This window comes from Chenopodium album, chromosome 15 (genome assembly GCF_948465745.1).
Source record: "Chenopodium album chromosome 15, dcCheAlbu1.1, whole genome shotgun sequence".
Lineage (NCBI taxonomy): Eukaryota > Viridiplantae > Streptophyta > Magnoliopsida > Caryophyllales > Amaranthaceae > Chenopodium > Chenopodium album.
The window spans coordinates 41,715,021-41,730,889 of record NC_137848.1 but is presented as its reverse complement, the minus strand read 5'-3'; the positions used below and the strand labels follow the sequence as shown (position 1 = coordinate 41,730,889).

Genomic DNA, 15,869 nt, shown 5'->3' with positions numbered 1-15,869 from the left:
GTAGCTCAAGAGTTCAGTGAAGTACATAATCAACTTGGCAAGATATCAAAACGTCTAGATTAGATCGAGTGATGTTTGCTTGAGCCAATCGTGATTATCTCAAAGTTATGAATAGAAATTTTCATAAATAACTCCACAAAGAACATGGTGTGTCTTCACGGAGACCTCGGTGTCATTTGAAAATGACTTGAACGATGATGGTTCACAACCCTTCCTATAAAGTTCTTAAAGATTTGCACAAATGACTAATGTTACACTAAGCAAAATGTCGAAGCTAAGAAAGGACGCCATATTTAGTTATGGATAGAAATAACTTCTAAAAGTCTTTTCAAGTATATGTCTAAGGCTCTTAGTCTCAGTGGGAGTTCACTAGCTCAGTGGGAGCAAAGTGGCTCAGTGGGAGCTAGGTGACTCAGTGGGAGCTGAATGGCTCAATAAAGACTAAGATAGCTCAAGTAGGAGCTAACTGTTTGTTTCACAACGAACTTTTACCCAAAGACAATATACATGTCTCTTTGTAAGCATTCAAGTGAGACTACGGGCATTACCTCCACATCCTAATTGAGAACATAATGGTTATTTCTCTAAGTGGTGTCTTTCTGGAAAGTAACATGTTTCCAAAACGACAAGTGGGAGGAAAATGAACTCGATGACCATCGAGCTTAGCAACAAACTAGAACTGAGAATTTCGGAAGACCTTAAAGGACTTCATGAGAATGCTTGATCAAGAATACTCAAAAGGACTTTACAAGTGCCTTAAAAGAGAATTCATTACTCACTAAACATTAAAGATGTTGGAGTAAGATCAACATAATAAAAGGGCTTTGAAAGCGCCTTAAAACTCAGTGTTTGATGCAATTGCCCCGTATAGGTATAGAATTCACCAAAGGCTTGGATTGAATCCTATAAATTTTCTATTAATTTAGAAACAAACCTAAGACTTACAAGCATACTATTTACTATTAGATAGTAAAGGAATAATGTCTTGTAAGATAGCTACGACAAATCCAAATTCCGAATAATGGTTAAAAGCCATGAAAATCCGAAATAGACTCCATGTTTGAAAATCATGTTTGAAACTTGATTAATTTGCATGAAAGGTGAAAGACCCATCGATTGCAAATAAGTTTTCAAGGAGAAAACTAACAAATGTGGAAATGTATGTGCATACATAGCTAGATTGGTTGTAAAGGATATAATTAATTTCAAGGAGTTGATTTTAATAAAATCCCATTCACCAATCGGAATGCTCAAGTCTTTTCGTGATTGATCTAGCAAAATTGCGCATATGAAATATGGCAAAATAGATACCAAAACCGCCTTCCCAAAATGGAATTTTGGAAGTGACTATGGAATAGTCTAAGGGTTTTGAAAATCTAAATAATGCTAGATTTGAAAGCAAGCACATGGAATCCGTCATGGGATTAAAGAAAGCATTGCATGAAGAAATTGGAACGTGTTTTCTCATAAAGTTAATAAGAGGATTGACTTATGGAGAAACATAGAAATTCTGATGAACAAGAAGTTTAGTGGGAGCAAAAGTAATGGTCCAACAAGATGTTTACGAACTCTATTGTGAAACAACTATCAAATGCTAAATGCTTAGATTTGAAAGTATTTTCGACAATGGACCGAGCTAAAGACGATACTTAGTACATGTTGGGAATTAAGTTCTATGGTATAGACTTAATTAAAATGTTTGAATGAGTAAAGGAAATTACCATGTTAAACATGAAGGACTTTGAAAGGCTTTCGACCCATATGTATGAAGCTAAGTAAATGTTTGAACTAAGTATAAGCTAGGCTAAGTACTAAATCAAACAAGAAAGACTCTAGTAAGAGACTTTCAACCATATCATATAGCGAACAATTTGGCAAGACTCAGTGTAACTGTATCAGCTGAATGTCACATGGATGGAATAAAATTGAGAATCATTCTAGAATTAAATCCATCATGTAAAGCTATGATATGGAATCGTCAGACGACTTACTTGCTTAGAGCATGTGAAGTACGTATATAATACCAATCGACGTTAATCTAAGTATTAGATCATTAGATTATAGTCAAGAACATCCAAAGAACTTAGATAAGTAGTTGGATGAGTTCTTGACGCATGGAAACAAATATAATTTGAGTTTTGATGTTGCAAGCACAAACCTTAACAAGGATTAGATCCTTAGCAAGGAAACCATTTATAAGCACGAGGCAAGAAGCGTTGTGGCTTGAGAATGGTAACATGGATGTGCATCCATATATGATGTGCGGGAATTTAAGGAAAATTTCCATGCTCACAAGTGATTAGGGTATCCTAAATCGTTGTGAGTCGCTTGGAGTGAAACCCAAGCAAGGCATCATCGGGGAGTCTACTAAAATATATGTTGAGAATATTGTTGCCTTAAAGGCAATAATAAGATAGATGTTAAATGGAAAGGTTCGTTGTTGAGCATTAATGATTGTAGGTTGTCAAGTAGAAGGTCTCAAATCATGAAAATGAGTGGGAGCCATTGCTTGGACAATAAATCCTGAATCACATGTAATCCATTAACACTCTCAAAATTTTATCATCTTATTATGGAAATGGTGGATAATGAAGATGCTAAGGTTTGCAAAGTAATTATAACTAAACCTATGCAATAAGTGAACGACAACATTCATAATTGCATGAAAGAAATCAAGCATATCAAATATGAGTGTGATTTCTATGAATGTTTTATGAAGAGTACTACTCTTAAAACATTTGGGAAAAACCATTTATCATAAGATGAAACATTGTGAAGTTTCATAGTGGAATAAAATATTTCTAAATATTCCACAAAACTATTTAATTGTGGTTTAGAATTAAATAATGAGTCCATTCGATTTTAATAAATATTCAAAATAGGGTATCAAGTCAATGGCTTGGATAAAGAAACACCTATTAAGTGAACGTTGAATATTTTAATCGAAAATTATCCCTAATCAAGGTCGTATTTTGTGGACGAATAATGACCATTAGAGATTAGTGTGTAGTATGATTTCTAGCACCGTTTCTTGTTCTATGAGGATACAAATCATTTGCACAGGTATTGGTTTAGAACCATACTGGACAGACCTATGAGGATGCTTTAAGAGATTAAAAAATCGTCATAAGTATTTTCTCATTATTACTATCGGAACTCTTTTCCTTTGACCATGAGTAGTGGGAGATCTCTTGTTTGAGTACTGGTCCGCTTTGGTATCCGCCAAACGTCTGCCGTAACTGGGGATTATAACGACAGATATCGGGCGGGTGAGTCCTCTTAGTAAGAGAAGCTACATTACAAGACTGGAAATGTCCCCCTACTAACAATAGGGAACATGTCTTGTTGTTTACAAGGCCTCTCGAAGAGCGAGACTGTGAAAAATGCATGGCCGTGCTCAGATGGATTTTAGAAATCATCTGCTTATTGACAGTCAAACTCGGATTTCGAGAAACACTTCTGGACGTAACAGAGATGACTAGTAATCTTACTCTGTAGTTCATGAAGAGACATGAAGAGACATAGGATAAGGGCTATACACTAAATGCACACTTGTCCGGAAGGACAAGTGGGAGATTGAAAGGAATGGTGTCCTTCGAACAAGTGTATTATTCTGATAGCGGGTTCAGAATTATTAGAAAGCTAATATATTCAGTAAGGTCAAGTGATCGGAATGCCTGGGTGGAGGCCGCTTCCGATCAGTAATATTAATATAATTAATATTACAGCTTAATCTTGACTGAACCCTTCGGGTCACACCCAAGCAAATATATGCGAACCAACTCGACGAATTAATTCGGAAGAAATTAATTCGTCGCCTGAGTGTTAAATATTTAGACGTCGGTAATTCGAGCTTAGAGCGTCGAAACCGATCGTCGGAAGTCGAGTCTAAAATGATAAAAGACGAGACGCGCAAAATAATAATAAATCGACCATATTCTCGAAAATACCCCTAGCATCGGTGTGCCCCGAGCATCCGAATGCTAGGGGCAAGACGAGCTAGCACACCGTGCTAGCAGCCCCGGCCAGCCGTGGCTAGGCACAGCAGCAGCCGCAGCCGCAGCCGCACCAAACCGCAGCAGCAGCCACGCACAGCAGCAGCTGGTGCGGGCCGGGCTCGGGCTTGGCTCGGGCCATAGGGCCATGAATAAAGGGGAAGCTTGGAATATGGGAGTAAGTGGGAAAGGACATGTGGCACAAGGAGAGTATTGAGTGGGGAGCAAGTATGGTCCCCTACTCTCCATGTGGTCCTCACCAACCCATCTCACATGGTAATGCCACTTGTAGATTTATTATTAGTTTGCAATTTTAATTTAATTTAGCTTTAAATTAATTTGTGGAATTTCATGATCCCACATTGATGGGATAGAAATTCCTACTCATACTTTCCTCTATAAATACCAAGCTTTGGGTTTTGGAGAAAAGTGCTTGAGTGGGAGTTAAAAAGAGCATTCCATAATTTTTGGGAAAACTCTTAAACTCACATAACACTCGGGTTTGGGTCGGACCTTGCTAACCCCAAGGTAGTAGACCTTAAAGTTGTGTTCGCCCATTTGTGGGTGGATACCGTCGGAGGCGCGGCGCTTGACGTGCTAGTAGCTTTCAAGTAAGAGCCCCGGGTTTTGGGCGAAGCTCGCTTCGAGGGTAAGATTCGTTATCTTTTCTTTGTGAATATTTATTTATGCTTTGTGATTTTAATTATTGCGAGTGGTTCCTTGGGAGGGGTTGTTTCCGCGGTGAGTCGGACTCACCAAACCCCAACAATAATGTCTTGTAGTTTGATTTGATGTATTAATTTTTAAGCTACAACCCTTTTTAGGTATAAAGTGTTTCAATGGAGAGATAAAATATATTGTAACTTGCAAAAAATAAAATACAATTAAAAAAAAAAATTAAATGGATGTACACATGTAAGCATGTCAATATATGAGAATCAAATTTAGTTCGTCTCTTTTCCAATCAAGCATGTAGCTTGCTTAGGCACAATAGCTGCCTTTTTTTTTCCCTCTCTCCAATGATAAGCGTGTTAGCATGTAACACATTTCAACTACATATCAGCATTTAGAGCTTCTTACGAATACCAAATACATATTAGCATTCAGAGCTTTTCACGAATACCAAATACATATCAGGCAACATTTAAATGAGTTAATCTAAAATACTGTCCCTCAACTTTAGTATATGTAGCATTTTGGTCCCTCAACTTTAGTATATGTAGCATTTTGGTCCCTCATCTTTCAAATGAAGCAAATTGGTCCCTCAACAACCCATAACTTACTTTTCCGGTGGAAAAAAAATGAGTTACCAAAGTTTATGGACCAAAGTGCCCATGTGGCAAAAAATAAAATAATATTTTAAAGAAAATTTAGGGATATGTCTTAGTTAGCAAAAGTTTAGGGATCATGATTCATTTTTTTTTTGTCAGTTTTTTTTTTATTTAAAAAGGAATCTTTTAACTGACATTAATTTTTTTTTTCATCAACATTAATATTTTGATTATGATTTGCATCAATAAAACTATAGAATTTCTGTAAAAAGAAATAAAAAAAAAAGCTACAAAATTTTCCACCTTCTCTCACCCCACATCACCAACAACAACATGCCACAAACACACAGCCCCATCTCCACTAGTCTGCAGCCTCACCATCGTCACTAATCAACCACGCAACACAAACCTCAACCTACCTTCCCTACTTCGCACCAACAGCAACAATTAGCAGCATCCACCACCTCCGCCGTACGAAATCCCAGCTAGCGATTCACACAAGTAGTAGCGGCAATTTATGCCCAAAAATAGAACAAAACAAGAATTTAATGGGTTCAGGAAAACCAAGGAAATCCAAATTCCTCCAAAGAACCTGTCCAAAAGTTCGAGCGAATCTACCCTCGGTTCGGGCGAACTATATTGCGCATGAGCTTGTATAGAATTAATAAAATCAAGAGGCCAAGATTAAATCACAAGATAAATCTGGAATTAAAAGATGGTGATTGCTGATAAGGTGAAAAGTAGGGGATTGTTTCCCCATTAGAGCAACCAAACCGAAAGAGAAGAAGAGAGGACTGACCCTTTGTTTGTGTTTTTTATTTTTATTTTCTTTATTTTTCCTTTTCATATTTCTTTAAGTCAAGCATTTAATTTTTTTTATTTTTAATGAAATCACCCTTTCCTATTCTATTCAAAAAAGAAGTATTTAATTTTGTAAGTCATATTTAATTTTCCTCTTTGATTCTGTAAGTCATTTTTTTTTTTAAAAAAAAAAGTCATATTTAATTTTTTAAAAAAGCAAAAGTTTGGGTGTGTTTTCTTTCATTTTACTCAAAGTTTGCACATAATAAATAATAAATATTAATAGCTGATAAAAAAAAATGTTTAATGACTCATAGTCCCTAAACAAATTCTAACTAGGATAAGTCCTTGAACTTTTGCTTAGTTGGCAGCAGACATCCCTAAACTTTGTTGACTCATAAGTTCCTCCATTAGAAATGGTGAGGCAAGGGTGGTAGAGGGACCATTTTACCTCATTTGAAAGATGAGGAACCAAATGTGCAACTAATACCATAGTTGAGGGATCGTATTTTAGCCTATCTTGCATTTAAATTGCAGATATGTATTTAGAAAATAAGTTCTTACAATTAAACAAAGGGAGTTTTTTTTTTTTTTTTTTTTTTTTTTTTTTTGGAACGAAACAAAGGGAGTTTATTTTATACACTTAAAATCAACTAACTTCAATTTTTCTTTCCAACTTACTTTTAATCAACCAACCTCTATTATGATATTTTTATTCCTAACTTAATTTTGATCAACTTCTCTCCATTATGATATCAACTTCGCCTGGAAAGACACCCAAACGTACGAATGGTAGTGTCAGATGGGTTTGTGCCAAATAAAATTTCATAGGGAGATTTATTGTGCAAGAGAGGGGAAGGAGTTCGGTTTATTAAATGTGCGGCAGCAAGGACACTTTCACCCCAAAAATATATAGGCAAATTAGCTTGAAATCTCATAGCTCTACCTACATTTAAATCATGTTTGTGTTTCCTCTCAACTCGACCATTTTGTTGCGGGGTTCCAACATATGAAGTTTGAAATAAAAGGCCAGTTGCATTAAAGAAATCACGCAAACAATTAAATTCAGTGTCGTTGTCACTTTGAACTATTTTAATTGTTTCAGAAAACTGTCTATCCACCATTGCCACAAAAGACATAAACATACGGAAAACCTCTGTTTTATCAACAAGCAAATAAATCCAAACAACACGAGAGAAATCAACAACTATAGTAAAAAAATATCAAGCACCACAAGACGATGCATGTCTATAAGAACCCCATAAGTCACAATGAATTTTTTCAAATATTCTAGAGGCTTTATTCTCACTTAAAAGGAAAACTAGATCTAGGGTGTTTAGCACGAAAACGAACTTCACATGCTTTATTTAAACTACCCCTACAATTAAGAATTGGAAGGAGAAGTTTTACAACTTTTTCCGACGGATGACCCATACGCTTGTGCCATAACTCTAACAATGCTGAAGATTCGGAAACAGCCACATGTTGCACCGAAGCTTGTCCGTCGAAATAAAACAGTCCATCTCGCCTAACCCTCGTTCCAATCAGCTCCCTCAACTGGTCCTATATAGCACACATATTAGAGTTGAAATGGACAGTGTAATTTATATCATCGATCAATTGAGATACCGAAATTAAATTGCAACACAAATCAGGGACAAATAACACATGGTTAAGAACAATTTTTGATGATAATCAAACCGAGCCTTCCTTTGTGGCGTTTACAGTTTTGCCATTCGGAAGTCCTACCGGACAATGAGAGATGATTCGAGTATCAAATAACCATTTGTCATTGCTTGTGACATGCCTAGATGCACCTGTATCAACAATCCACAAATCGTTTTTAAACTCACCATTCAAGCGATCATCGGGAATTTTGGTATTACCAAGTAAGCCGGCGATTGCTTTCCATTGTTCGGTTGTAAAAGTTTGTGAGGGAACACTCGAAGAGTCCATGTTGCCTACATTAGAAGACATGGCTGTTGTTGCGTTAGCACGAGCTTGAGGTCTCCCTTTGGTGCCTGACTGTTGTGATTTGCCGCGTTTAGAAGGATTCGGCCACCACTCCGGGTAGCCCTTTAATTCGAAGCAACTAGAGACCAGGTGGCCGTTTTTCTTGTAGTAAGTACAATGCAGACCTAACTTATCAGGTTTGTCCTCCATGGCTGCGGATTTTGGCTTCCCTGTACTCGTTCGAAGGGCAAACCCGACGGCTTCAGGGGTCTGCTCATCAGGCACGTGTTTAGCAGATCGAACTTGCTCATCTTGTGAAGCCAACTGATATGCCCTATCAAGGGACGACAGAGGGTCTTGTGATAATATGTTGGTGCGGGTCTGAGCGTAGTGGTCAATATATAAGCCCATCAAGAACTCAAGAAGACGAATGGTCTCACGACGTTTTTCATGTTCCACACTGGCTGTGCAATTTACACAACAGGAACAATTAATTATTGGCTCATGATTGTTCAATTCCTCCCACAAGGCAGTCAATTTACCAAAATAGGAGGCACAGACATATCCTTCGATTGCTCACACTTCGCTATTGAGGCCTTCAACTGTTGAATTCTAGGTCCATTAACGGTGGCAAACCGCATCTTGAGAGTATCCCACAACCTCTTCGCATCTTTGCACTTGGATAGAGTACTTTTTACCTCGGGATCAATAGTGTTCATGAGCCACGAAATCAACATGACATGAATTGTATTCCCAATCCGTTTGAGTACCCGGAGAGGATGGACTTGTGATTGTCCCGTCTAGGAAAACAAATTTACGACGTGCTTCCAATGCGGTTTGAACATCACCGGCCCATTCATCGTAATTTTCTCCACGAAATCGGGTCTGACTTATGAAATCCCCAGCTCTGTCATGAGGACCTAGGTAATATGGAGAAGTTATGTCAATTCGTGGTGGTGGTGGCGGTGGAACATCATCATCGGTCATGGTGATTTAAGGTTTTTTTTATTTTTTTATTTTTTTATTTTTTAGAGTTTCCTAGCCACTAATACCATGTCAAAGTAGGGCTTCGAGCTTACCCTCATTCCTTCAATTAATTAGAATATATAGAGTACATAGTTCCCTAAAGCATATCAAAAGATATTCAAGATATTATCTTGAGCCTATAAAACTAAATATATGATAATAACCACAATGATATGATAATATTTCCTAATATTCCTAACATGATATTTTTCATATATTAACTTTCAATCAACTAACCTCTATATATTTTTCACTATTATTCAATTCTGATCAATAATTTTATTATTCACTTTTGATCAACAATTCTATTATTCACTTTTAATCAACAAACTCCATTATTCCATTTTTTTTTGGAAAATTTGTCAAAAATAAGCCAACCTTTGTTTGATTAGCTCAAAATAAGTCAATCTTTTGATTAACGAGAAATAAGTCAATCTTTATACAATATCTTCCCAAAATGAGTCTTAACTTGTTAATTTAAGAGGTAACTGGTTGCTTAGGTTAAATATGCCACGTGTAATAATGATTGGCTTCTTTCAATATTTTAATTAAATTAAAATTTTTAATTACTTTTGTTAATTTTTCTTAAGAAAATCCCCCTCCCCAACGGAGAACATTCCTCCCACTCCCCCGGCGCCGGCCACCGCCGGTCATCCCCCACCCAACACCGATCCTTTCTCTCTCTCTCCACTCCCATTGTCGTCATTGCTCCTCCCTCTCTCTATTTTTGAGATGGGTTGGTGGTTTTGAGGTGGGTTTCGGTGTGAGACAAAGGTTGACGCTTAGGGAGGGGGAAGAGAACGGGGTCATGTGGGGGAGAAAGAAGGTCGCTGGTGTTTAAGGATGGTAAGAGAAACGGGTCATGGGTGAGGAGGGATGACTGACGACATGGGAGGGTAGAGAAAGAAAGGGATTGGGGTGGCGAGCATGGTGGGGTGTGCGGCTGGTCAGCAAGTCAGCAGTGGGATTTTTTTTTAATTTTTATTTTTAAGTTTTTATTAATTAATTAAAATAAATAATTTTAAATTAAAAAAAAAAAGGAGAAAATGACTTGTTTAATAGGTTGTAGGTTATTTGGTCTGCTTAAAGAAAACACCCTTTAAAAATGAACTTATTCTTTTTTTTTTTTTTTTGAAGGGTAAGATAAAATATCATTAATTGAAAGCCATACGGCATCTACAATAAGCAATATAGAAAAGTAAAATACAATCTAAATTAATCAAGTAAAAATCCTCTTTAAAGAAACTATGATGATGAGAAACTAGATCTGACGATGAAGCACAGTCCCCGATTGTTCGCTGAATTATGCAGCCTTCTGTGAGGGAGTCCATCTTCTTGAAATACTTTCGGGAAAATTCATTACTTGACCATGTCGATCGCATCCTCAATTCCAACGCCAATTGCAAAATTGTACGAATAACAACCCATGAATCCAATCTTTCATATTTAACCCTAAAAATAAATTCCAATCTTCCATAAGGGAAGATAAGAAAGACAAACACCAAACTCTCACAAAAGGAGATAACAAACCCAAAAATTGGGAAGAAAACTCTCATAAAGAGAGAGCAAGGAGGATTATTAATGACTAGAAAACAGAAAACAAAGGAAATAAAGAAAGAATTGGGGCTTACCATCATCAAAGAGATGATGATGGTAGCCCCTAGCGGCTACCGGAAATTTTAGGGTTTTTTAGAGAGGGAGAGAGGAAGAGGCGAGAGAAAAAGGTCGACTTCCTTTTTGGGAACTGATAAAATGAACTTATTCTTAGTTAATCAAAATATTGACTTATTTTGAGCTAACCGTGTAAAGATTGGCTTATTTTTGACAAATTTTCCTTCTTTTTTTTTCCTTTTTGTCATTTACATTTAAATGACCAAACTCCCGACATTTTAAAACTTTTTTCTATTAACCTTTAATCAAACTAAACCATTTCATTTTCACTTTCCTAAAATAACAAAAATACTTATTAATCTATAAATAAAGGTGATATCAGGCTGAGCTTAACGCAAAATCTTGTGCCCAATCCTGCCAATGGAGTTGAGCTTATTAGGCCAAAGTAGGCCTTTCAAGCTCTTTGGGATTGGGCTCAGATTTTGAACTAAAAATACGCAAATTTTTAGCTAGTCTCGAGTCTAGCCATTTATGGTTGGTCCCTCATTTTGAAAACGAACATTTAATATAACAAAAAATAATATTTTCTTGGTATAGGATATTTATTCTTACAAAATTAAATGTTCATTCTTATAATATTAATGTTCATACTATCGGATGATGACACTATTGTCATAAATCAACACATTGACTCATCTAGTTCACACTCCTCCTAGTGAGATAATCAACAAAGATTGTTCTGTTACAACGTACTACTTCAATTATTTATCAATCCAATTTTTATAATCAGTACTGTAATTGGAATTATTGGACTATATATTTCAAATTAAACCCATTTACACAATCTAACAATTAATCCCCAATGAATAAGATGCATCACACATAACACTGCACGAGCAAAAGCCAATCAAATTGAAAATCAAGTAACTACTCAGAAAATAATGTCATTGATAAACACTAAAATAATTTGAAAGGATTGACTTACGGAAGAGGGAAAGGATGAACAAGGGAGAGTTTAGAATCATAAAAATGAAGAGCTTGTTTAAGAGGAGGCCAAGCATCACAAGAATCTGGGCAAATAAGATCAAAGAAAGCTTCAACTAAAATACTTTCTGGGTTGAATTTCTTGGGATTTCCGTAGACAAATCCATCAAATTTTGTAGGAATTAATTGAACATGAACATTCATTTTATAAGATTGAACATCATATTGCACGAAAATTAACATTTAATTATTAAGAAATATAAAATTATTGTAAAATATGTTCAATATAAAAATGTTCAATTTTGTTATAGTAAATGTTCATTTCTGAACAAAGGACCATGAATACGTATCCGGTCTCGAGACCAATTTTCAACAGCTGCTAAAAAGAGCCACACCCCATTGATATCCTATATCAACCAAATGTTGTTGATATAATGGCAAACTTGTAATATTTGCGAACTTTTTCTGAATTCCACAATTTCAGTAGTGGAAGTATGACGTGGACTCCGTTTTTGTAATTGTTTAATATAAACTTATAACGGTACTGCAATTTGACGAATAGTTAACGCCATCCCTTCTAATTGAACAATTAACTTCCCAGATGGATGAGGAGAGAGAATAACAGAGCTTGCTGCTCGTCATACGGAAGAAATATGGTTGTCGGCGGTGGATAATACTGTACCAACGTCGCTCAAACACTAAAATAGCAACATTATTTCGCTTGATACATGGAGTGCAGGAGAGAGATTATGCTAGATTTCGCCACTTAGACTCGAAATCTCAAGGTAAGTAATTATAGCTTATCTTTTCTTTCCGTAATTAGCTAATTAAGTTAACTTATGGTCACTTCTTGGTTATATTGGACGTAATTCAGACATAATTGTAGTTTAATTGGACATTTTGAATTTTTGGGATTTTGGGTGAATCTTGATTATTCTTTTAGGTTAATTATGCTTCCAAATTTCAGTAACAGATAACTACCTTTCTAGTGTGTAGTTTTGAAACTGATTTTGAGTACATATATTTGAATTCTGCTTGTATTTTATAGTGGGAACGTTTTCTAATTTTTGGAATAATTTGATTGATCGTTTATTGGATCTTTGTTAATGAACACTTAAAATTAGACTATTGGTTAATGCAGGGGACCCTTCTTTGGAATAATTTGAAGTTTTTAAAATTAGACGATCGGAGCCGACTATCACACCGGCGTTGCACTCCTGAAAAAACATCAGTCCACCATGGTTGCTGCACTGAGAGAAGACCCCCAAACTTTAATATCGAGGAGAGAGAAAAAGACGTTAACGAAAAGTGAAAGAAGTTAACTGCTGTTAACGTGCCTCGCACCCCAAAACGGAGGAAATATAACGGGTTGATATCACTATTCCAATCGTGCCCTTACTTTAATGACTGATTTGACGATAAGGCCCTTATATCAACGCGGTTGGTTGATATAGGATATCAATATGTATTTGCTCTGCTAAAAATAGTAATAGGGTTACCGAAACTGCACTTTTTCAGGTTAGGTAAGATTAAACCATTGTTGATCACCTCTAGTTTTAAAGAGGCAATTTGAGCAGGGGAAAGAGAGTGTTTCTGATGCGAGAGACTAGGGACTTAGGAAGTGAAGAGGGACATCAGTAACTGTATCTTACAGTACTTCATTGAAAATATTTCATGCTCTAGTATACTCAGGTAATAACACAACGGTAGTTTGCAATCATACACATCACATTATGCTAAAAGGTACCACAATGCAAATGCTGATAGAAAACAAGGGATTGCACTAAACAAAATTCAACTACTTATCAGAATTCAGAGCTTTTTACGAATACCAAATACAAGGACATGAAAGACAAATCCTGGAACTTAAAGTCACTAGCAGTCTAAAATCTTCCTCCTCTTCCCCCCCTAAAACCACCACGGCCTCCTCTTGGAGGACCTCTACCGCGGCTTGGGCCACCCCTTCCTCTAAAGCCTCCACCTCTTCCTCCAAAACCACCACCACGACCACCCCTGCCTCCAAAACCACCACCACGACTACCTCCTCTTGAAGCTCCCCTGGGAAAATATAATAAAAATCAGATCAGCTTTCTCAGATATGATATTAGAACAAAACAAATCGATAAAATAAAAGATTCTAACACCAAACTATCCAATTACAACAAGTTCACAAAATGAAATGAACAGAACTATAGTTCTGTGAGGCATCTGGACATTCAGATGTTAAGACCTGCAAACTCTTAAAAAATCACAAGAAATCAAGCATTTGCTCCAATAAATTATTACATACAGTACATTTTTAGGCCCAAAAATCCTCATTTCCCTTTCACCTGTACATTGAACGAAAAACAAAGCATACTATAGGGAACTAAATGCTGTGAATGTTCAAGACAACTCAATGCCAAATGACTAATTCAAGTTGCCATCAGCTCTAAACATTCAAAAAGCAAACTAATCAAATTTTCTGTTAAAATTATCCAATAGGGTATGACCTATAATCTATAGGACTAAATTTGGCTTATCTAAACACACTCTAAGGAGTAAATTCATATTTCGTTTCAAGACTTCCAACGCATACTACCATCCATATAACCACGATGTTCTGTCAGCAAACCTAATCTGTTTCCGCTAACATGCTCAAGGGAGTAAAATCATATATTGTTTCAAGACTTTCAACGCATACTACCATCCATATAACCACGATGTTCAATCAGCAAACCTAATCTGTTTCCGCTAACATGCTCTAGGGAGTAAAATCATATTTCGTGTCAGGACTTTCAACACATACTACCATCCATATAACCACGATGTTCAATCAGCAAACCTAATCTGTTTCCGCTAACATGCTCAAGAGAGTAAAATCATATATTGTTTCAAGACTTTCAACGCATACTACCATCCATATAACCACGATGTTCAATCAGCAAACCTAATCTGTTTCCGCTAACATGCTCAAGGGAGTAAAATCATATTTCGTTTCAGGACTTTCAACACATACTACCATCCAATCATCCATACAACCAAGATGTTCAGTCGCAAACCTACGAATTGAAACAAAATATCTATCGAAATCAAGCTATAGTATAATACAAATTGTCCAAAATCTAATTCATGCACAAATGTCTAATAAAAGCAATACCCAGAATTTAACATTTATAAATGAGAAATAAAAATCAACATACTTAGGCTGTGGAAGAAATCTAGCCAAAGGCAAGAGCTTTGCAGGGTCAATGTAGAATTTATCCCCAGGAGCATATGAAGTTGCAACTATTCCTTCCATCATTTTCACAGAAAAAAACTGCAACATTCAAACATTCAATCAAAACCCCAAATTAAATAAAAATGACAAGAAATAAAGAAAAGAAATATTACAGATTCATTAATTGGACCAAAAATTTCTTCAACTTTGCCAATCTGAGTCTTATTTTGCAGGTAAATAGGAGCATTAAAGTAAGGAATTTTCTCATGCGTCAATTTTGTAACTGCTTCTCCCTCACAAGCATGAACAAACGTCGAAATTTCTGCTCAAAACACAAATTAATCAACAAAAACTCAACAAATTTCAAATCATTTTCAACAAATCAAACAAAAAAGCAAGTCATTACAAAGAAAGATAGAAAAAATACCGACAACTTCTGAAGGTGGACCTTCATCGCGAAAACCACCACCACCACGACCGCCGAAACCACCACCGCGACCGCCGAAGCTGCCACGACCTCCACGACCACCGCGGTCACCCCGACCACCGCCGCCGCGAGCGCCCCTGAAGCTACCGCCGCCTCTCGGAGGTCTCATTGTTATTGTTGTTGTATGATTTGAGGAGAGAGAAAATAAAAATGGAGGGGAGTGAGGGTGGCGTGAATTAGGGTTCAGGGTTTAAGGGAAGGGTATAAGATGACAGAAAGGAAGGAAAAAATTAAAGGAAAAAAGGCTGAAACTGTACAATTATGTTGTTTGTTGGGTTTTGACATTGTTGGGTTAGTAGGTTTTTTATCAATTCGTTAGGCCCAACTTCATAAATTTATGTTGTGAATGGATAATCCTTCTTATTTTCCACTATGTAAGGTCTTGTTTGGCGATAGAGTATGATTTAGCGTTTAGTGTTTTGATTTGGTCAAAATACTATTAGAGAAAAATAAGAGTGTTTGTCAAGGTATTTGTTTAGGTAGAGGTAACATTTACTACATAGGTAGCTTTTTTCAAACGTTAAAATTAGTAGTGTTTTAAA

At 36.4% G+C, this 15,869-nt stretch overlaps 1 protein-coding gene across 1 annotated transcript; it reads right to left on the bottom strand.

Moving 5' to 3' along the window:
- Positions 1-13,302: 13,302 nt before the first annotated feature.
- Positions 13,303-15,522, bottom strand: LOC145582250 (putative H/ACA ribonucleoprotein complex subunit 1-like protein 1). Its single transcript, XM_081639254.1, has 4 exons — positions 15,268-15,522; positions 15,014-15,162; positions 14,824-14,939; positions 13,303-13,699 (listed from the first exon to the last, which is right to left on the bottom strand). The coding sequence occupies exons 1-4, from the start codon at positions 15,434-15,436 to the stop codon at positions 13,525-13,527; spliced, it is 609 nt and encodes a 202-aa protein (XP_081495380.1). The 5' UTR covers positions 15,437-15,522; the 3' UTR covers positions 13,303-13,524.
- Between the last annotated feature and the right edge of the window lie 347 nt (positions 15,523-15,869).

Excerpts from the sequence above, each read along its gene's own strand:
- LOC145582250 (XM_081639254.1), bottom strand. The coding sequence starts at position 15,436 with ATGAGACCTCCGAGAGGCGGCGGTAGCTTCAGGGGCGCTCGCGGCGGC. Across the intron at positions 15,163-15,267 it reads TCCACCTTCAGAAGTTGTCG|AAATTTCGACGTTTGTTCAT; the intron begins GTATTTTTTCTA and ends TGTTTTGAGCAG. Across the intron at positions 13,700-14,823 it reads AGATTTCTTCCACAGCCTAA|GGGAGCTTCAAGAGGAGGTA; the intron begins GTATGTTGATTT and ends ATATTTTCCCAG.